Source organism: Aythya marila (assembly GCF_965140915.1).
Source record: "Aythya marila genome assembly, chromosome: 2".
Taxonomy (NCBI): Eukaryota; Metazoa; Chordata; class Aves; order Anseriformes; family Anatidae; genus Aythya; species Aythya marila.
The window spans coordinates 140,880,858-140,905,338 of NC_139043.1; the positions used below are offsets into that span (position 1 = coordinate 140,880,858).

At 32.8% G+C, this 24,481-nt stretch overlaps 1 protein-coding gene across 3 annotated transcripts in view; it reads right to left on the reverse strand.

Annotated features, from left to right (window-relative positions):
• The window catches only part of CSMD3 (CUB and Sushi multiple domains 3), a gene marked incomplete at both ends in the record, with an annotated part of 682,849 nt that overhangs the window by 554,893 nt on the left and 103,475 nt on the right, over window positions 1-24,481 (reverse strand). For all 3 annotated transcript variants that reach the window (XM_082754088.1, XM_082754087.1, XM_082754086.1), the window contains one exon: window positions 15,515-15,627. In XM_082754088.1, the coding sequence (XP_082610214.1) occupies window positions 15,515-15,627 (113 nt within the window). The remainder of the gene's footprint in view (window positions 1-15,514; window positions 15,628-24,481) is intronic.

A 24,481-nucleotide genomic window follows, 5' to 3' on the forward strand; every position in this document is an offset into this window, starting at 1 on the left:
ACAAATTCTCAGTCTTCCCCTTGATTCTGCTATGAGAAACCAGGGTTCTTCAAGGAGCTGGATAATAGTAGGAAATATGATTTCAATAAAGTAAATCATACAAAAAAAAAAAAAAAAATATATATATATATATCCTGTAGATCATAAAAGTATACAGCAGAATCAATCTCTCAGCCCTTTGTCTTGTGTATGCTGTGCAGCACATTCAACTTAAAAAACCATTTAGGAACAGGAGACATTTTACATTTCTTTGTAAAATGACATGTAAATTAATGATACTTTAAAAAATATCTAAAATGTTAGATTTCATTAGATTTCACTTAATTTCATTTCACTAGATGATAAAGTGGAACAATTATACTTTTAGAAAGGAAAGTCACAATCAATATTATGAGTTTTGCTTGCACTCAATATCTATTGCATTAACTTCAGAAAATGGATAAAAAAATAATTACCATAATGCAAGTATATTGTAATGGAGAATCATCTATGCGTTTTTGTGCTTAGGATTATGCATACTACAAACAAAAGAATTCTTGGCATTAAAAACAAATCAATTATGTTACAAATATTTTTCCAAATTTTAGCTCTAACCACCATGTTTTTCTACTTTTTATAATACAAATCATAAGAAAGAGACTCCATTTTGAACTCAGTATTACAAATATTAAAAGTAACCAACTAAGTATGATAACTTAGTTACAAATCTACTATTTGAAATTATAGTAGTGGTCATTGCATTTTTATTTATATTGTTAATTTAAATTTTTTATCTTAAAATGATATGATTGCAATTAGCAATGTTCATTAAAATGATGTTAACTAGAAAATCATTTTGGCTTTGCATTTCTTAAATGGCATAGAGAAAAACAACATTTAATTCATTGCATTTGTCCTTTGTTTTTCCTTCTTGCTTAAAATCTATGAACAGAACTGATTTATACAATTTTTATATAATTCATTTACTCTCCAAGTTAAAAAAAGAAGCAATGGATCAGATGAACCATAATGACATCCTAATTTTGATCAGGAATGGAAAAATGCATACTTAGGTCAGATCTGTAGACATAATGCTAAGTCCACAAAAAAAAAAAAAAAAGCACATTCTGAGAATAATGAGCTTCCTAGCTTCAGATGTTCAAAGAACTGGACAAATTCAGAAATATGCCAAAATCTAGTCTTGTCTTCATTGCAAGAAGGCCAAAGTAATTAGAAAAATCAACAAGCAAATAATGTGAAATGTTCAGATAAATTAGTTGCAGGTAGCATGATGTAAGAGTCTGACTTGTCCTAAAGGTCTGATCATGAAACAGTTGTAGCCTTTTATCAGTTCCACCAGTCAAAATCCCCAGGTGACCTGTGGAGTCAATGTGGTGTTCATCTGTTCGTAAGGTAACAACAAATGTGACCTGAAGGCAGGAACATTGATAATGCCATCTATACCTATCTTTTCCACCATGTCACCTGCACTCATGTGACAATACAGCCCTTTAAATTGATGAAAATTTCTGTGGCAGCAAGGGTTAAAAAATGCTAAGACTATCATTTCATGTCATACACTCTATCAAAGATGAAAAAAAAAAAAAAGAAAAAGAAACGGTACAGGTGCAGCTAAGTGTGACTAACCTGGATGCTTACACATACCATTTGCTTATGCTTGCTTTATGAAAAGTATTGAGGAAAGTAGTGAGATCATAGAAACATAGAATCATTTAGGTTGGAAAAGACCACTACAATCATCTAGTCCAACATTTAGAATTCCAGAGATTGTACCCTAGAAATGTTTATTTCTGTTCTTTCCTATATAGGAAGTCTACAAGGACAAAGTAAGATATTGACATCAGCACTGTAACTGTGTACTGCAAGCTTTGTGAATCATGTAAGAGGATTTATAAACTGACGTAGTAGGCTTTAAAAATGTTACCTGCAAGATAGTGTACTTGGCTGGAATGAGGAATGAGGTGACGAAATAACAGTTAAAGTGATTTTAAATAATCTAGCATGAAAGTATTCCAATTCCAGGGAATAAGGCAATATTTTTTTAATTTGCATTTATGACACAAGTAGTATAGGAGAAAAAGACTGATTCATATCATGAACAGCATAAATTAAGGACCTGCTATCTATCTAATAAATGAACCTGAATGGAATTCTAGCAGATAGAGAGAGGAGGAAAAACAAACAAACAAACAAACAAACATCTCTTAGAAGGGAGCAGTGAAAACATATTCTGAAGTAATTTACAAGTGAAAGACAACCTTAAAATAGGAAGGATTGGGGACTGAAAGGAGACCTAAATTTCATGAGAAATGGAGGCAGCCTAGGGAGAAAAAAAAAAAAAAAAGTACAAATTATATGTTATATTGCAACTTCTTAAGTTTCTTAAGTTTCTTAAATTAAGTTTCTTTCGTAACTATTTCCAATCTGTAATATATGTGTAATCTTTGGGATATTTTTTTCTTTTTAATTTATCGTTTCAAATCTGTATAGTGATCAAACTGGTTTCAAGTAAATATATACATTATTGTATAACAACACTGTATAATAGTTTCATCAAAAACCCAGATCCAAATATGACTTTTTTTTTTTTCTTTGTAACCCAAAACAAGCTTGGGAATCCACGATATTATGATACATTTTCTTTTAATGGGAGAGCCAGTTTTGTGCATTCAGTAAATGTGCCTACAGGCATTACACAATAGCAAGGACAGACAAGTGGTAAAACAGGACTGTTATAATCTCTTATTGTCTCTCTGCATTACACATTTTGCATCAAGATGCAGTTTGGTAAATGTTTTAAATCAAGGCAAAAGAGCAATGTTTTTTTTTTTCATGCTACCAGCTATGTTTCCCATGCATGCCTTAGGCTGTTAGCATTTTTGAGCCATGCAGAAAGCTGGATCAGAGAAAAAGATGGGGGTACAAGTGGAGGCAATGCAATATGTATTCAACCATACTAATTCCCTAATCTGTCTGCATTGCTTTGTGAATGCTGCAGCAGCCAAAGAGGGAGGGAGAAAGGGATGTGTGGCTGGGGACCAGACTAAGCCAGTAACATTTCAAAAGCAACAATACTATTTTATTCTAAAAGTCACATAAGCACTGTTTATGCAGTTCCTTAGCCTGCTCTCTAGTTCTGGTTTAATCTTACCAAATTGGTGGTTGCCTCTCTGAAAAACTTCTCTAAAACAGTGCATATTTGTCTTGACACATTGGTCAAAATTGAAATGTATTGCCCACAAAAACCAATGTACCAGTGTTTTTGTGCCAGTTTGCACTTAAAACCAAGTCTGCTTTGAGAACACTTAGCTTCTTTCTTAATTTCTGTTATCATCTTCCAAGAGATTCTTCCTCTTTTGATTTATTTTTTCCAATTAAGTCCTTGGTTTTGCTCAACTTTTCCTGGCTTTATGAACATTATTAGTATTTATACTGTACTTTAAAAGGTATTTAATAGTATATAAATAAATATATTTAATTGAAGGTTTCAGTAAAAAGGATCCTTTCAAGGGAATGCTGAGCCCCGGAAAAGGTCGAGGTGTAAGGAGGTATATTTCAAGGTGTATTTCAATACACCTCAACAATATTTAAATTTTGAATGTATTTTAGATGTGACTAGCAGAATTGTGGATGAAAGTAGAAAAAAAAATTTAAGACACTTCATACCCAGAATAACACAGTCTTATTGCTAGCTATAGGAGCTCTCATGACAAGCACAAAATTGAGCAATGTTCTACTGTAAATAAAGATGACATAACATGCTGTTATTTTACAACACTGCTCATCTATAAACATCTTATTCTTGTCATCTGTTTACTTACTAATAACTAGTAAACTAGAGAGACAAGACACTGAAAGGAATAAGTATAAAGCAGAGGCTTTCATTTCTGTGTCACCAGTTCAGACCCAGTGATGTTCATGTTGAAAGGAGCATTTCCTTATACCATGGTTTCAAATCATTTCTCAGATGATACATGTCTTCATCACAAAATCAGCCACTAAGTGCATCAGTGTTGATCATCTCTTTAGAGAGACTGGAAATTGAATGTTGCAAGTGACAATGGTATCTTGCCCTGAAAGAACTAAGAACACACATGCCTCAGAGGCACATTAACAGGAGAGTAAGGGAAAAGTAGCATATGTGTTAATTTAAACAGAAGAAGAGAGAAAGAAAGATCTTTGTAATCTTACTGTTTCAATTTCTTAATTTCTTCTTTAACTAACTTTAATAAATATGTAAATATTTATATTAATAATATAAATATTATTTTTACATTTTAATAATTTAATTGTCATTATATTTAGATTTTTTTTTCTTTAAATGCTTTGAAAATGCACCGATGTTTTTAAATTACGTAATCATCTAGTTCTTTAGACCAAAAAATGTATCAATAATTCATTGTGATTTTTCTTTAGGATTACGTTCTTTATTAAAAAAAAAAAAAAAAAAAAAAAAAAAGGAAACTTTGGGCTTTGAAACATTTTTGATATAGAGCCTCATTTTAAAAAGAAGTTTTAAAATCATGTCAATATATTGGGACAACTTTTTCAGTAACACCTAAGCATGAACTAAAAAGCTTAGCTAATTCATTTTATTTCATATTCCACTCATTCTCAAAGTTGTCTAAATTTACGAAGAAGTTTGCTTGAGTGACGTTATTGGCTATAGAGCAATCTTCTGTTAAGAACTGTTTTTAAATAAGCATACATATTAGAAACAAAGCAAACCACCAAAAATCCAAAGCCGCCAAACACCTTGCAGAAAATTCTATTTCATTTTCAACAGGCAGAGAACTGTAGTATTTAGTAAGTAATTACTTCTTTATTCTTAAAGAAAAAAAAAAAAGTCTCATTATAAACACAGCAAAATGATAATGTTATAATGGTATTGTTCTGGATAACATCAGTGACTGACACAACTGGGAGCTTAATTACAAACCTAAAAAACATTCACTTATTTCCAGGCTGAACTATACATTTAACTATAGATTTAATGGAACTATACATTTAACTCATATGAAAAACTAGCAAACTTTGAAAATCTATTAAGATGAAAAAACGTGTCTGTTCTTGGGCCAGAGTTCTATATTATTGATATGCATGTTCAGCATCAGTAGTTTAATTTTTATAAGCACTATGGATATTTCAAAGTGTGCTATTGTGCATTACTGCTTCAAAATTTCATTGAACTATAATTTAAGAAAAGTGTGAAGGAAGAAACAGTTTATAAACATGGAGATGCATTTAATTTGATACTTTAATGAACACTGCATTAGTTTCTAAAGAATACAGTTTCAGCTTTATTGGATTACAGTTATCTCTACTTCCCTAGACATGGGATCAAAATGTGAATCTTAAATTAGATTGTCTTCAGATTTGTTTTTGTCCATGTATTGTATTTATCCTGTAGCTGATTAATGTAGATTCACAAAGAAAACATCAGAATCTCTTGGTAAATGTCTTTCAAGACCTGCAATGTCAATATATATATATTGCAATGCAATATATATATATTATATAATATATATTGTTCATTTTTCATGAACAATATATATATATTGTTCATGAAAAATGACATTGAATATATATGAAAAGAATAAAGTAAGGCTGATAGATAATTAAGATTTCAAATTAATTACTGTCTTAATTAAATTTTGATATGAACAGGTTGATAAACATGGTTTATTTAGCAACATTATTCTAAAAGAAATAAACTAAACAAAACACTGAAATATTGTCTTTTTTTAAAAAAAAAAAAAATAATAATAACTAAGTATGACATAAAGCAGAAGAAATGATAGATTGCTAATTGTTTTTAACTTTCCAGTAATGAGGTTTTGCATATGTTATAACTGATGAATTTATCTCCAGCCATTATGCTTGGAACAAAACTAGGCATAGTTCTCCATGTGGCTCTTTAATCAATTAGCTCTTATTTATTTATCTAATTTTTAGGATTTAGAAAAGAAAATGTAGTACCCAACTGGCAACAAGTAAGGTCAAATGCATAGTTATGGTAGAATAAAATACTGTTAATAATCAAGTGCATATCTTTTTAACTACAAATGATACGTTATTTTGTTAATACAAAAACCTAAAATATAAGAAGGAAGAGAAGTTCTATTTTGCTGATTTTTTTTTCCATATTTTTTCTAAAATACAACTGTAAACCCTTGGATGCAGGAACAATCTTTAACTTTGTTTTTGCATAGTGTTATTAAAGCAACACAAAAGCCATACAGAGCCTTTGAGTTGTACTAATGGTTAGATACACACTCTGCCTAGCACATCCCCCCTTCTTACAAGCCAGACCTACAGTCCTGTAAAGTTTGCTTCTTTCCTAATGCCCAGACTGTAATTTCTCAGAGCAAGAGCTGTTTGTTCAGCTACACAAATGCTGCCTCATGCTTTTCACCAAAGGATAGTAATATGGCCTTAAGGAGATCTAGAATTTCTAAGGGATTCTGAGGGTGAGAGCAAAGGGGATTATCTCAGTCCTTCTGGTTAGGAGAACTCTGGCTATGACCAAGTGAAGGAAGCCAAACAACGTTTAGATTGTTGGCGTTATCTTCCAGGGTCTGGCTACCTTAATCATGGTACCTCATATAAAAAAGAAAGAGGACTGCTGGAAGGTGAGGCAGTGGAGTTCTTTATATGAGACAGTAACTGGAATGCATGGATCTCTGCCTAGGGGTGGATGAAGAGTGAGCGGAGAGTTTATGCGTAAGGATTAAAGGGTTTAAGTATCAGCCAGTACCATGGCTGATACTGTTGTGGGTGTTTGCTACAGGCCACCTAATCAGGAAGAGGAGGTAGATGAAGCCTTCTTCAGACAGTTGGAAATAACCTCTCAGTCACAAGCCCTGGTTCTCATGGGGGACATCAACCACACAGATACCTGCTGGGAAGACCATTCAGCTAGGCACAAACAGTCCAGGAGGTTCCTGCAGTGTATGGATGACAACTTTTTGACATGGTTGGTGGAGAAGCCAACAAGGAGAGGTGTTCTGCTGGACCTTCTATTAACAGATGAGGAAAGTCTAGTAGGAGATGTGAGGGTCAAGGACAACATTGGCTGCAGTGACTATGACGTGGTGTAGTTCACGACCTGGCAAGGAGGAAGCTGGGCAAAAAAATAAGATTGCAGCCCTGGACTTCAGGGCAGCAAACTTTGGACTTTTCAGGGATCTACTTGGAAGAATCCACGGGTTAAGGCCCTAGAAGGAAGAGGAGTCCAAGACTTCACATCCTCCAAAGCTCAAGATTGGTGCATCCCTATGAGTAAGAAAGGAAGCAAAGGGTGCAGGATGAGCAGGGAGCTCCTGGTGAAGCTCAGACAGAAGAAGGAAGAAGAAGGACATTTACAGTATGTGTAAAAAGAGAAAGGCCACTTGGGAGGAATATATGGATTTTTTCATAGTATGCAGGAATGCAACAAGGAAGGCTAAGAACCATTTGGAATTGAATCTGGCAAGGGATGTCAAGGACAACAAGAAGAGCTCCTTCAAATACATCAGTAGGAAAAGGAAGACCGGGGAAAATGTTGGCCCACTACTGAATGGGTTGGGTGTCCTGGTGACAAAGGATACAGAGAAGGCAGAGTTGCTCAATGCCTTTTTTGCTTCAGCCTTTATTGCTATGGTCAGCCCTCAGGAATCTCAGACCTGACATTCACAAATTCATGGGCCCTGATGGAATGCACACGTGTGTGGCTGATGTTATTGCTAGGCCACTCTCCATCATCTTTGAAAGGTTGTGGAGAAAAGGAGAGGTGCCTGAGGATGGGAAGAAAGCCAATGTCATATCAGTCTTCAAAAAGGGCAAAAAAGGAGGACCCATGCAACCACAGGCCAGTCAGCTTCACCTCCATCCCTGGAAAGGTGATGGAACAGCTCATCCTGGAGGTCATCTCCAAGCATGTGGAGGATAAGATGGTGATCAGGAGATTCAGAGGTCCCTTCCAACCTCAGCCATTCTGTGATTGTGTCTCTGTGTGCATTTGTTTTTCCTTTTACTTATTTATTATCCTCTTTTGTATTGAAAGGATCCTTGACTGGATAATCTTAAGGGTGCAGACACTCTCACCTTTTAAATTTCCTTACAAAGAAGAAATGACTGGCTGCGCGGACAAGGTAAGTGAAAGCAGTTGGTTTAGCATAACTTGACTTTAGTAAGGCTTTTGGTATAATTTTCCATTGCATTCTCATTTGGCAGATGATGCAGTGTAGGCAGGATGAACATTACTGATCATTATGAGCATAATAGAAACTGAAATAACCCATCAGTCAGCATTAGGACCCATACTGTCCAACATCTTCATGAACAGTCTGGGTGACTCAGTGCACTGTTAGCAAATTTGCAGATAAGAGTGAACCATGAAGAAATACTGATATGCCAAATGACAGTTTAAACCTTAGTGAACTGGAGGACTGAACCGATAGAAACCTCGTAAAGTTCAATAAGAAAAAGAACAAAGTCTGGCATGGAGTGAAGTGACTTCATATATGGATTGATATAAACAGGGAACTGACTGGTTGAAATTCAGCAGATGCAGATGCAGAAGGCTCAGAGAAGAAGCCTGCAGCGACTTGAAAGGCAGTTAAAAAGAAGTCAGTGGATACAGATAGCAACTTGAGAATTTCAGGCTGAGTGTCACGAAAACATTTTTCACCAGGACAGTAGTGCAACATAAGAGCACTTCTCAAAGACACCAAGGAAACATCTTCTTCAATGGCTTTCAAGATACAACTAAAGATGGTCACAGCTAACCTGATTTACCAGCAAGAAAATATTTTTGCTTCAAGCAATTTGGGCAACATGACTGCACAAGATATTGGTCAATATTTCTGTGATTCTATGAAAAAAATGCACTAGACAACAAAATAAAATGGGCTCAGACTGAGATATGACTGCAGAAAGGGGCAAATGCAATATTCAGGTGGTTATAATTACTTCTCTTTACAGCATAGAAAACATTTAGGATTCATGACACTCACAAAATGATAAAAACACAAAAGAATAACAAAATAATTTATAATCTGGAACAAAATATTTTATATTAAGACTTAAAAAGCTCATATTAAAGAAAAAGAATACTCTGAAGTATGTGACTTTATTGCAATACTTAAAAACCTAATATAAGAACAGATGCTAATATCAAGGGTCCTGTAATCTAGCAGATAAAAACAGAGCAAGAACCAGTGACTAGAAGTTAAAAATCAAAGTTTTAATTCTAAGTGTGGCAGGGTAATCAATGAAATCAAAGAAAGTGATAGCTTCTCTAAGATCTTGATGTTTTTAATGGCTGAGTTTGTCTCCAGAAGTTATTCTTTAGCCAAATTCTAGTTAGTGATTGCAATATCAAGAGAATTGGATGAAATGAAATTTCAAAAAGAGAGAACTGTAATGCTGTTTTGTGCAACAGCATTACAAGTACTTCTGGCATTTAGGATTAGCATGGTAGTACTGAGGCAAAGATGTATTGTAACATGCAGGCTATACTGGAAGAAAGAAGTATTTTTCCAGACAATATATATATTTTATTTAGTAACAATGTTAAGTGTTAATTGACAGAATGCATTTTGGAAACGTGAATTTTTATATGTGAATCTAAAAGTGATGGCTATGCATCTGTGTATAATGCATGGGAAATAATATTGAATTATAGTTTTGCCAGACAAAATACTTGAGGTATTTTTGATCTTTAAATATTTTTTAAAAAAATAAAATTTTTAAAATTAAATAATTTTTAAAAATTGATCTTTTTGTTTGTTTTGTTTCTTTTCTTGTCTGGATTATCAACCATATGATCAAAAGCAGATAATCTGAAATTTTAATTCTCTAGATGTGGTTACACTGAAATCACATCAATATAAAACAAACAAAACCCTTGTGACTTGACCTAACACCATATTTTATAGCTTACCTATTTATCTAGTTATTCTATCTATAAATTTTGCTTATGATTTGATAACTCTATTTACTAAATTAATGTTAAAATATTGTAACTTTCTCTTTAACTTCACTGTACCCGAAGAGTACAGAACTACTTTTCTTGAAGTAGTTCTTTCCCTGAACATCCAAGCACACTCTTTTTTTTTTTTTTTTTTTTTTTTTCATCACATGCTGTGGGTAGTGTCTGATCAGGCACTGATGATTTTTTTTTGTTGTTGTTGTTTATTTTTTGTTTATTTTTTTTCTATATTAGATGTAGTCACATTTTCTGTGACTACATAGAAAACATGACAGATACTCATACTGGAAGATATGAGCTTCTTCCTTTTGACAGATACTCAAAAGGAAGAAGCTCTAGGACTATTTTTTTCCCCTTTGGTTTTCATTGAGTTGAATGGGAGTAAATATCCAGAATTTAGATTTCCTTCTTATATTTATTATGTTTCATTTTTAAAAACAGGAGTTTCCATGGTAAATGTATATGTTTAGGTAATTTAAACCATCTCTTTTGAGTGTGTATGTTTTTGGACTTTTCTTTAAGAAACAGTAGGGAAATGTAATTTAATTCCATTTTTAGTAAGGGCTTGCTGAAACAATCTTTTCACAGAAAGCAGAAACACACAAAATAGCTATGGCAAAATCTGAACAATAAAAGAAAAAAGAAGAAAAGAAAGAATCCTATAGTATCTGTCATATAGTAAGTTTGGTTAAAACTTCACAGCTTAAAGTCTGTGGCTTTTACAACACTAACCTAGCAATCACTTTTTAAGTGTACCTTTTACAGATACCACTCCAACATTAAACAATAATTCAATACCAGTCCTTTTATTTTTTTTATTTTTTATTTTATTTTATTTTATTTTATTTTATTTTATTTTATTTTATTTTATTTTATTTTTTTGATATGAAGTTAGTTGTGATGTTGTTTGCTTAATACAGTCAATACCTTGTGTACATTACCTAAATGTGAGATTTAGATTATCTGTAGCCACATTTCTGAATTCTGGTATGCAGGAGAGCTAAAAATAGATTACATAGATTCAATAGATTTGTTCACATTTTCTAGCTCTGTACAAACTGCCAAAATTATTTTTAACATTCACATCCTGGCAGTTTAAGTCCTAATAATATTTCTGTTATACATACTTCAATAATCCTGTATATCAGCTACCTTTTTTTTCTGAGTATTTCTGAAATGAATGCATGATTGGTCACTAAAAGTCACTAACTGGAAACTCTGTTCTGTTAATAATCACCATCTACTTTCCTACCTCTCTTTCCCATCATCAATGAAGACGAGATCAATCTTGACATGTTTAACATTGCTCTCAAAACCCCCAAAAAGCATTTCAGTTAGATTGCTGTGTTCCTACAGTGCCACTCCAGTGAAAACATCAAGACCATTTCATTATTTATAATGTCTAATAATCCACTGTTATACTTCAGCTTTAAATAAGAAGTGTAGACATTCAAAAAAATGAAATGATATTTCATAACACTATTATAACTAATTATAAATTATTACATCCAGGACATTCAGAGTTTTCAGTATATGAATAATCCATAAATGAAGTTATTTTTTCTTGCTCATAATCAATAGAATAGCACAAAAATGCCTATCATCTTTACATTGAATAAAGACTGCCACAAAATTTCAGTAAAATTGTTATTGAAGTCAATGATTTTTAACTATGCCAGATACCTTTTTAATAACTGTAAAATAACCCAGTAAGTACAAAAGGAATCACTATTCAAAACAGGACTATGTTCACTGAATCCCCTTGCTGTGTGGTCCAAGGTACTGTGTTGCTTTCTTTCTTAGCAGCTGTATTTCCCCTTCCTAGTCACAATGAATAAAGCTGCCTTATATCTCAGGACAACAGGAAATAGAAAAGCACATCTCAAACTCTTCTGTTCAAAAAACAAAATAATTATGCTGCAAATAACAACAAAAAAGGAAGAACTACACAGTGACTTGATTAAATTATCAAATAAGGGATTAATTATAACATTTCTCCTCTACATATTACCGCCCATACATGTTATACAAACCCTGGAAGCTACTATGAAAGAAAGGGATGATAGAAACTTTTCAATAAACAAACAAACAACAACAACAACAAAAAAAAAAACAGCAATAACTAACAAAACAAACAACAGCAACAAAAAAGGCAGAGAATTAGAGAATCAGCAGACATGCAATTCCCTCATTCCTCACTCCAGCAAGCAAAGCTATAATATTGGGCAGTGATGAAATGAATGGACTCGATGACCTTGAGGTCTCTTCCAACCTAGAAAATTCTGTGATTCTGTGATTATTATTATTATTCTGTGAAAATAAATCTATGATTATTATTATTATTCTGTGAATAATAATAAAAAGCACTCTGCTGGAAATTAGTGTAGATCAAGTATTTTTCTTAAAAACACCTTATTTTTTTATTGTATTTCATCATTTTCTACTGTCACTGTATGGGAGGTATTTTTCATTTCAGTAATCTGTTTCAGTTCTGTCTCATTAAATCCTTTCCCCACCTTAAGGGTGTCATGCTTTATAGGTATATTTCTCATATGCATTCGTTCTCAAAAATGAACATAAAGAAGTATATGCACAATGGTACCAAAGCTAACCCAAATTTGACATGGAGAAAGAAAAGACAGAAGAAGGAAAGATACAGACTGAGTCTTACAGTATTGAGATGAAGAGACCAGAGTGGGTATTTCTGTGGTCTGTTGAGTATTTAATTCGATTTAATGCAGTTCCAGGGGCTTATATAAGATTGGTAAGTACATTCCTATTTACTCAATCATATATTTTAAATGTTTCCACAAATATTTTTATTGTTTTCCTATGCCAAGAAAGTCCACAGTAGATGTATATGTCTCGCAGACTCTGTCAGATACTTTGGAGTTTTTTACTGAGTTTCAGCTCAACTGAAAATAATCAAGGATGAGAAAATATGTCAAGGACAGAGAAAGAGATGTTGACAGGCCTTTTTACTTTTATTTATTTTCTAAGATAATGAAAAATAATACACTCCATTTAATCATATGCTTATGTCCAAACATTTCAAAGAAAAGTATTTTAAATAATCACTGATTGTGAAACATATGTTCCTTCTTTTTCAAATCACGTTACACCTGGATCTGAACCATTCAGGTATATGTCTATACTGCTCACCCTGTCCTCTCATACTATCTCTGTCTATAACTTTGCTTTATTGCAATGATGTGTTGCTAATCATTTCTATTTTAGGTTTCAAATTACATATCCATAATGAAGCACTTAAGTATGGATCTGATATTTAGGCGTACTAAGTATGCAGATGTTTCATCGGGAAGCTAACAAGGAGCTACTGGGCAATCAAAATTGTTGAAAATTGGGTACTAGGTAGAACCAGATCTGAAAATGTTGATTGCAGGGTTATACACCTTCACAAAGAGTACAAGAACAGAAATAGAGATTGATCTGATGTGATTATCATTTAAATACATCTATTTTATCACATTAAGGAATGAGACATGAGATGAATATCAACTAATGAGTTTTCGTTTCTTTGCTAGTTGGGTATAAAGACAAGTAGTATCACATGAAATCAAAAAAACAGGCACTGAAAGAAAAAAAAAACATCTCTCACTGAATATAGCTGCCTTAATGCAGCTCTCAAAGAAGTAGTTCTGGCCTCCTAAATAAGAGACTCCAGTGAACTAGAACTTTGGAGTCTAGCCTAATTGATCTTGATATTTCTGATTTTACAGAATAAATCTGAGATTCAAAAACAAACAAACAAACAAACAAAAAAAACCACACGAGTATCAAATTAAAGGTAACATGTTTATGTTTTGTTCTAAAATACTGTTTTCTGTGATTGAAGATACTATTTACTCACACTTCTCAGTGATTTTAGGAGCTAGATATGAGCATGATATTTTAGCCTGCAAAGGAACTATCTGAGGAGCTAGTCATCTGTGAAGTCATTGTTGATCTTGCATTTTAGGTTTAATCATTCTCTGTCAAACTGAAATGCATAGTACCCTTTCTGCTAGCATTGGTAGTGTAAAACCCTTCATTATGCAATGTATGAGGATACCAGATTATACTATATATAGTAAATTTAAATTTTTTGATTTATGAAACCAAATCAGTCATAAAAAATGCTACATATTTTCCTAGTATGCATAAAAGAAGGATGTACCACATTTTGTAAAGTAAAAATTCCATAGTAATTACATAGTAATTACAGCAGTTTTGTAATCACACTGCTGGAGAGCAAAGTTATTGAACACTTGAAAAATAAACAAACTACAAAGCAGCTATAAACCAGCCAAAATCAGTTGTTAACACACAGAGTCAATGTCTATTTTGTAAATTATCTTAACATAACTGTATATAGGTGGGAATTTCTGTGTGAAGTAGCATTTTAATACATTATAGCTGAAAGTAAGCTATGTCTATTGCTGAAGACGTTTTACTTCAGAGTCAGTATTGGCTGCTTTATTTCTATGGCAGCTCTTCATGTGCATTACCAGTTTTTGGATATTTTAGTAGATCTCAGTGTGAATCAGCTATTTATGTTCTGAAAGATTAGTTCTCTGTTGCTGATGGACTGAGTAGGGTACAACAACAGCCTTGGAGCTTTTCCAGGATGTTTACTATAGCTCCTAGCTTGCCAACAGATACATTTAACGAAGCAAAAAGATTAACTGTCCTTACATCAATAAGGAAAAGGAAAAGGAAAAGGGAGAGGGAGAGGGAGAGGGAGAGGGAGAGGGAGAGGGAGAGGGAGAGGGAGAGGGAGAGGGAGAGGGAGAGGGAGAGGGAGAGGGAGAGGGAGAGGAAAAAGAGAAAGAAAAGGAAAAAGAGAAAGAGAGAAAATACTTTTTGTTTATATCATGTAAATATATGTTAGAATTTATAATCTCAGTGCCAAGAAAATTATTATAAAAAACGGATGGATCATATACTCCAGCTCTTCAAATATGACTTAAGTGAGCTTGATTATAAACAAGATCTTTCCTGGAACATGGAAACTGAACTATGAACTATTATGAACTATTATGAACTTCTAGACTTCAGGAATGTATCTGCCATCTCACTTGCTCTAGGGTCTGTGTGAAATTGGCAGACAATTACCAAACCACAGTAGTGAGGTAGCTTCATGGTAGTTCAGAGAGCTGAGTCAGCGTTTCTTCTATGCAAAATCATGAAACTTGCAGATAAAAATTTAAATATTAAATTCAGGAGTAACAAGCAGCGTCTTGACACAAATTTGGATGACCACATCTTTGAAAGACTAGAAAGATTAAGATTTCCTTTTCAGAATTCAAAAATTTGGCATTATTTAAGTAAATGTCAAAAAAGATTCTTTTCTGGGTGGGATTGCAGACAGTTTTAAGTTTTCTGGTTTCAGATGGGAGTCATACAATTTGAATGACTGCAAGAAAAGCAAAAGCAATGTGGATAAGGTTTATATGTGTGTTTGCACAGCTAGGACATTTAATTTTGTTATGTATAGACATCAGAGAAAAAATCCAAATCCTTTTGTTAAGCATGTCTTACCTTCATAGTAAACTTTGAACCCATGAGCACTAACAGCAAAGTCACTTGTCAAGCGCAGTGAAAATACAGATTTTGTACTTGTCACAGGTGGAGGAAGATGAAATCCTGTTAACCTACAAAATAAAAAAAAAAAAATACAACTCATGGTTAATTGTCTTAAAAATAAAACTGTATTATAGCTTGCTGTGAATACATTGCTGTTTCATCATTGAAGGGGCAGACAACTTAAAGTATATTATATACATATTATATATAACTTAAAAGTTTTATATGATAGTTTAAGACATCAGTATAAAATATGAGGAGTTTTCATGGACACTGAGTCAGGTAAGGTACATTGGTTTGAGAAAATGTGTGTAGTAGAGATGATTGTATGATATAGAAACTGGACTTTAAAAAGTGTCTAGAGTATCAATGGAAGAAAAAAAATAAAACAGCCAATTTACACTATTTAGGGTTATGTTCAAATTTCTATTGCATTATTAATTTTATACGGACTTATCTTAAAAGTTATAGTGGATGAATTTTCTGCTGCATTATAATGGAACATGGTTCATAAAGAAATCTCTCTTGAAGTGAATTACAGGGTTTCTAGGGAGCTGAGGGTTTGGTGGAGTGTTTTAATTTTTGTTTGTTTGTTTTGTTTGGTTTTTTGTTTGTTTGTTTGGTTGGTTGGTTGTTTTTTTGTTTGTTTTTAATTAAACCCACTATATGTGAGATGCATATGAAAGGACAATTTTGTGTACTCATAGCACTGGTGACATGCACTACAGATATCCATCTCTACGCGTTCTTTTTGTTTGATGTACATATGGCAGCATTTATTTTTTCTAAATGATTTGGAAATATTCTAGGAGAATATAACCTCATCAGGCTTCAGAATATAACCTCATCAGGGTATCAGACCAGTAATCCCCATGCTATCTACAAGTCAAAAAAATCTAAAGAACAAGTTGAATAATTTGGCAGTGTATGCTCACCAGCAAATCTGGACATGCCATTAGAGCCCAGTTTGTCTTTTGTGGCAATTGTGTAGCAGCATAGGTTGACTTACTTTATTAATGTTTAGTGTTAAATTGTTTTCATGTGTTTGTAGCTGAGCACTGTAGTGCACTATTTTTGGTTACAGTCATAACTGGTAAGACAACCAAATGGTAAGTTACTGTTACAGCATATGCAAGAAGTCATCAACACATGTATCCAGAAACCTGTCATTGGTTTTGTCATTTGTATCTTCACAAATAAAGTAATTAAACCAAGACTAGATTTAAACAACTTATGTTTAATATGCAGAGGCAGATTATTAGTTGCAGAACACTTTGGATTTAGTAAGCACATTTTAAATTTGATTGCAAGAATATAGTTTAATTCAAAGAATAAAACAAATTAATAAGATTCTTACCTCTCCCAAATGAGCATAAGTATAATTATTTGACAAGTCAAGATAAAGCACTTTTCCTATTAACTTTTTCGTGATCTAATAAATACATTGATCCATTGGTAAGTATCACCACATGAAAATAAACTGACCAAGATAAAACCAAGCCAAATAATTTCACTAAAAATTTAATTTGCAGCACTCAGCTCCTGCCTATTTACCTACTCAATGATTTGAGGGAATTGTGGAACACATACCCACAAGAAAGAAGTACAAATTTATGCCAAGGTGTTTATTTTTTATGAGTGGCTTGTATACACAAGGTGGGTAAGGGATTTTTAAAATGAAGACATTACTAGCTTATCATCCACTACATTTTCTTTTCCTAAAAGATTATTATTACAACTGTTCATGATGACATTTAGCTTTCAGGGATGTGACATTTATCACCATCATTATCCTGCTACTCAGAAAGGTAATGATTGATTGTTTCTTTAATTTCATTTTTGCACTGAAATTTGTATGAAAAAAAAAAAAACAAAAAAAAACTTTTTATGTGTGCATTAGTGGGTGCAAAATTAAAAAGAATTTTAAATAAGAATAAAATGATATTCCTCTATAATATAATTTGGTAAACTACTACAAATTTTCAAAAGGAAATGGAATGTAATTTGCTCGGACAATTGAAGTTATTTAGTAATGTGACAACTTGAGTATTATTCATCATGTAATCCAGGTCTTAAGTCTCATTTGTATGTAAAATTCTACAAAAAGCTACAAATGCTAACTAGAATAATTTTCTTTGATCATATAAAGCAAGTCCATAATAACTCAAGGAGAAAGATACCAGATAAACAGCAAAATGCCTGCAAGGTAATATATGCTACATTGATCTGATCATCACGGGTTTAGACAATGGACAGGGATGCTACCAACTAGATTAGGTTGCCCCAAAAAAGAAAACCTTTAGGTGGGGCACATGCCAAGTAAGCAGTCATCTCCTGAACACAAACACATCAAACACATATTAAACACACTTAAAATTCAAATTTCTCTGTAGGAGCTCAAGTGCTCTCTCTTTCTCTCTCTCTCCTTTTTTTTTTTTTTTTTTTTTTTTTTTTTCCTTCCTTCTTTATTTACTACATTTGTTATTTAATTTTCCTTCCACTACTGGTTTTACTGGTTCTAATTTGTACAAAATAATGCAGAAACACAAAACATGTCAATTTATTATAACTTTGCAAAATTAGAAAAAGTGTCTGAATCCATTCTCACTTTTAGTTTGATCTCCAAACAATCATTTATTTTTTTACATCAAACAAAGAAGATAGATTCTGAAAAAGATTCTATGTATAAAATAAAAGTAGGTAAAATTAATACTTTTCATTTTTTCACTGAGAATCTTCCCCACGCATAAAGCCATTTTTTCTGAAGACAGTAGAAACATTATTCCATATTAGATATTTTAAAAAATCAATTATCTGATATATTCAAAGCATAAATGTAATATTTCTAATGATAATTTTTGCCTTTGTAATATTAATGTAACTTTTTTTTTTTTTTAATAGTAATGTAATTTTGCAAACTATGTTTCGGTCCATGTGATACATATGTAACTCAATAATCTTTGGAGAATATTATTATAAGAAACCATAGTACATGAAAAAACAAAGTTGCAAAAACTGTGGTCTACTCCCATTAAAATAATACAGTATTCCTGACAATTGTATTGTTTGATGTTATGTTCAGTAACTTCATAAATATTATTTATGTGGACACTGCCATTTAGTGCTTACCAAATAATAACTTAGGAAGGTACTGATAGGACTTGCTCTTTTTGGACTATATGCTGATGAATTAACTATTAGCTGGTGAAGTTGCATCTGTATGTTAGTATATTCACATACACTTCTTTGGAAAGTAGCAGATGATTAAAATTAATATCTGACTTGCCTGATGTTGCAACCATTCAACTTCAAGTTTGTGTTTTTATGTGCCAAACTCTTAACATTTTCCCACTAGTTCTGATTAGTGGGGGGAGGGAGGCAATTGAAACAACAGCATAGATATCCTCCATTGAAGAGGTTGCTTATTTGCATTTTGAAAGATATTGCTCTTCTTACCCACAGTTTCCTTCTGCATTTATAAGATAAAGTTTGCATCTGGTTGATTGAAATAAAAGGCACATTTTCATTTTTCTCTGCTAATACTTAATAAATATTTGTTTCTGGTTACCCCTGAGTTGTACATGCTATGGAATTTTCTTATTTTGCATACTGAGATATCACATGATTACATATATGATTACTTAATAAAGTATGAGTTTTAAAATGTTGGTGTATTCAATTTAATATTCGGATTTTGACTGCCAAATTAAAATTAATTATTTCCTCACTAACATATGTCTGGTTGTTCTCTTTCAAGACAATGCAAAATGTAGCATCTGTTTCACTCTGTTTTTTGGCATTTTTTAATTCAGTATTTCTCCCATAATTCCTCATAAATATGATCTCTGAACTGAATAAACTTAATAGCAGAAAGTTGCAAAAGCAACTAAAAACTAAATAGTTAAAAACTAGATTGTTAAAGAGCAGTAGCAGTTAATCATAAGAGGTAGCCAATGGAAAAAACTAGGACAGTCAAGGGAATATGCATTTAAAAATTAAAGTATGCATTACACTACTAAGATCTTTGAAGATATCTATGGCATTAAATACATTATTTAAACATCAGTGGTGATTTTATGTTTATGAAGAAGATAGGAAATTAAATTACTTAAAAGAAATAGTTATCTACAACTATCATTTACATATATCCTTGTTTTTGCATAAGAGCATACAACATCTAAGTAGCCCAGAAGGTATTACCTCAGTGTTTCTCTTTCTTCCCTAAACCTGAATTGTCTATATCACATACAAAATGTTGTACGGGTCTTTCAGTCTCTAAATATTGGATTTCTATATCGAATTCCACAGCCTAGTGCTTGAGATTGAAATGTAATCTTTTTAGCATCTTTTATCTTCTCAGTGTCCACTGTAAACTAGAATGAACCCTACAAGTGAAAGAAGTAGATTTGTTCCAAGCTCGCTTTGGCTTTCCTATGCCTCTTAACAAAATTACGTTAATCTTACCAAATAGAAAGGTTGTCCCACCAAAACAAAACAAAAACAACAACAAAAATTGTCTGTATATCTCCAAATATTTATTGCACATTACAGGAAAACAGGATAATTCAGGTTGGAATGGACCTCAGGAGGTTTCTGTTTTAACCTGTTGCTCAAAGAAGGGTTAGCTCTGAGATCAGAGCAAGTTGTTCAGGTCTTTGTTCAGCTGAATATTGAAAATCTACAGGGATGAAGATGAAGATGTGAAGTTTGATCCAATTCTTAACAGCCCATATACTGATATACAGTGTCATATTCAAGTTCTTCAGTCTCCTAGTAACATTTTTTTTCACCTGATCTAACATAACTAAGTGATCTCAAATACCAGGAGCGAGTACCTTGTACTTCTAATATCCTTATTGTCACAATGTACACCAAAGTAGGAAAGTACTCTTCTCCCCAGTGAAGGAACACGTCCCAAGAAAAAGAAATCAGGATTTAGAATTGTAAAAGCCCAAATTTCTGTCATTTTTTCTTACAGTCTTTGATCTGAAGAAAATACTGTAGTTAGTGGGTGGAGGCTAGAGAGGAAGAAAACAAAACTCAGGGGAAAATTCTAAGGAAATATAGGTTGCCAAAGAGAAACACAATGTCTAACACGTCAACCTACAAAAGTTTGATGGTGGAAAATAAATTGAAGTACAGAGCTACTAGGACAAATTAGTGCGTTTTATTCTTTACCATAACTTAAGTAAAAATTAACCGATTAACATGTAAAACAGCTGTAAGTCTTTGTTAGTGCATAATGCTAGTTATCTCTTGTACAGACCTTACAGGAATATTTCTGTATTTGCAAAAAGACATCTTACTTCTCTTACTTTCTAATAGATGCTTGGGGTAGGTCTTTCAAGTGTATTTATTTATTTATTTATATTTCTTATTTAGATAAAAGCAAAAATTAAGTTTCACACTAAAAAAAAAAAAGAAAATGAAAAAAGAAAATAATAAAAACATCTTAAAATCAGACCAGAACATTTCTGAGTGTAAGAAACTACTGCATTTTTTAGACATAAGACATTAAATATCTAAATGTCTGAGACTCCTATCTGTAAAATCAAGTCAACAACGTTTTCATGATGACATATTTATGATTGCTGTAGTAACTGTTAGAGCAAAACTAGTTTCCCTTTACATGTTCAATGTTGTGGTCTTTTCTCACACCCATTTTCAATGGATCTATTCATGCATCCATGCCTTTCTGGATTTTTAGCACAATAAACCATGTCAAAACAGCAGGTTCAGAAAACATCACAGACTAAAATGTCAAGGGGTGATAGTACTTAGTCCAAGAGAGGATCAGATATACTAAAAAGGAACTGTGGATCATACAATTGGTTATGATAGCAATTAAGTCACTGCTCACACATATTAATACATTTTGGACAGAGAAATAATGACTTAAACTTCAGGATTTTATTGCTATTGTTTTTGTAGATATGCTCCATTTTTTTCCATCATTATATTGTAATGTAAAATAATCTAGAACAACTAAACATTGTAATATTGTAAAAATAACTAGAATCATAATATTGAATTATATCCCTTTCTAATCCTTCCTTCTCTAAACATTTTCCACCATTTAACCACTATTTATTTTCTATAGTACTCAAATAATCAAATATCAAATTCTTTCCTAGTGTTCTGCTATACTTTTAGAAAATAACTATTTTAATTTAAAGGAGATCTATTCATCAATTCACAATAATAGATTTCTATTAAATTTAAGAGTGGCAAATTAGAACTGATAAGAGATTCTTATGATAAGATATTATATGTTGAACTAGTTCTTTTATTAATCCAAAAGTTTAAAAAGAATCCATAAGCTGATTGGACATGTAGCTAGTAAGTAAATTCAGAGTTTTGCAGTATATCACTGAAAGAATTGCCAGTTTTAGAAAGGATACAAAAATATCATAGTTCATAGTTAACTAGCCTCTATTAGTGAGGCTAGTTAATTAATTTATTTATTAGTGTAAATAATTTGAGGCTTTGTAATTTGTGTATTTTATGTGGGCTTTAGGTACAGGTGTCAAGCCTTGGGTAACAGGTGAGGCTCTGTGAGAACAGGCCAGGGCTACCTTCTGTTAGATACTGTCAGTTCCAGCCATTTCCAATGGTCCAACTGCAAGACACAGCTGAACCCAGCAGCCAAGGAAGTGGTGCCTCTGGGAAAGCAGATTTCATTAGGGCAATATGCTGCCTGGCAATGTGAGGAACAAGGGAAAGAAAGTGAGAAATAGCACTGCAGACACCAATGTAAGAGAAGGAGGGGAAGGAGGTGCTCCATGCACTGGAGCAGTGATTATTCTCCAGCCTGTGAAGCATGGTGGAACAAATATCCACACCATGGCCAATCGAAGATCCACACTGGAGTAAGGGTAAATATGAGGAGAAAGGAGAAGTAGAGAGAAGCTGTTATAGACTATCCCCATCTCTCCTGCACCACTCAGAAGAGATAGGAATGGAGGAGTGAAGTTGAGCCTAGGAAGAAGGGGGAAGTGAGAAGAAAGTGTGTTAGTTTTTGTCTTTGTTTCTTACCATCCAACTCCATGTTAATTAGCAATAAATTAATTTTCCCCAAATTGAGTCTGTTATGTCTGTGATAGTTATTGGTAAGTGTTTTCCCTGTCTTTATCTCAACACAAGTTTTTTCATCTCATTTTCTCATTCTGTCCTGTTGATGAGGGAGACACAAAAGAGCCGGGGGGGGGAGGGGGGGGGCATCTGACAGCCAGCCAAGGTCAATGCACCACAACTTTTGTCATTCATGCATGCCAGTTCAGAAAATAAATAAATAAATAAATATAAATCTCAAAAACTTGATAGAAAGCAAAAGCACTACTACTCAGTAGTAGACAACTTATCTGCTCAGTCTTTAAGATTTTGGCTATGAATGCACTCACATTTGCACATTGAGAACTTATTAAATGTGTTGAATTTTACTACTATTGCAAGTTTAACCTGTAGCATTCTTAGAAAATTTAACTAATGTTGGGTCTTCCTATTTGATTTCTCAGGAAGAAAATATTTAGCCATAAAGTTAGAAAGAAAGTTAAGAAATGAAAAATTGTTTTTAAAAAATAATTTCAATTCAGATATGAATAGGAGTAACTCCTACACCTTTGTATGTCTACTCAGTTTAAAATAAGTAAAATTTGTCTTAATAATATATAGAACAAAGCAAACAAGATTGAGCAGAAGAGTGACAGGGTTCAAATCCTACTCTCACTATAATTTGTTAATAAAAAATTCTTGTATTCAAAAAAAGATTATCAAAACAGCATATGATTTATTAACTAATTTATTTGTTCAAGTGATACTTTTTCCCTGTCAAAATGCAGAGAACTGTTCATTATTTAAAATAATGATCATAGGCCAAAGCTGAATATTTTTAATTGAACAGCTGCTTTTAACTAGAGAACAAATTGCTCATCAGTTTCTGGTGTGATCATTTTCTTTACAAAGAATGTTTCTAAAAACAGTCACTATCCATTATCAGTCTGAAATTTTTATTAAACAGCTCTCCACTCATTTTTAGTATCATCAATGAAACAGACATTAAATATAATTACCTTTCCTAAGACAGTCAATTGAGCTTAATACATCAAAAATATCAAGAAAAAAAAATGGAGTAAGAAGAACCATGTATCTCACTACTATACAAAAAAATTCTTTAAAAATCTCTAGGGTCTGGATTTGGCTGCTTCTTGGATAGAAAAATAGATCAGAGTAAAACATATCAAACGACTTACATTTAAAGTACTCAAAAACATTTTTAGGTCCTTAAAGTAACAAGATTTTTTTTTTTTTTTTTAAAAAAGCAGTACATATTTTTACTCTCTAACATCTAAAACACTATAATAACAGAGTTTACTTTTCTCTTCTTAAAATTGCGTTAGGATGAATAGCATAGCTTTTGAAGCTTTTGGAGCTTTCTAAGCATCAGAGCAGAAGCCTTCTCCTTCCACCTTTCCCGCAGCTCTACCACTGATTTCACAAGGCTTTACACAGTCCTCTGTGAATTGGTTCATCTAACCACCCTGTTGAAGAACTAATCCATTAAAAACAAAAACAAGCCTATTCAGTTCACAAAGGGAAGCAAATCTACAGGGTGATGAGCCTGATGAGGACCAAAGCCAATGGAAGTGACGGGAAGGATCAGACATAACCAAGGTCAGAGCCAGTGTTGTTTCTTTAAGTGACAACAATCTTTTTGATGATCTTAACTATCTTCTGTAAATTTAACCTTAATGTGTGAAAATAGCACGATATGGAAAGGAGAGATGCCATATTTTGCTTATCAACACTGTAAGTGCCAGGAACTTCCAGAGCAGCTTCAACTTATATTAAATATTCTACCAAGTTTTGGAATTCATCCATGAGCAAAATGATGTTATCATTGTACATGTTATTTCTGTCCTGGTA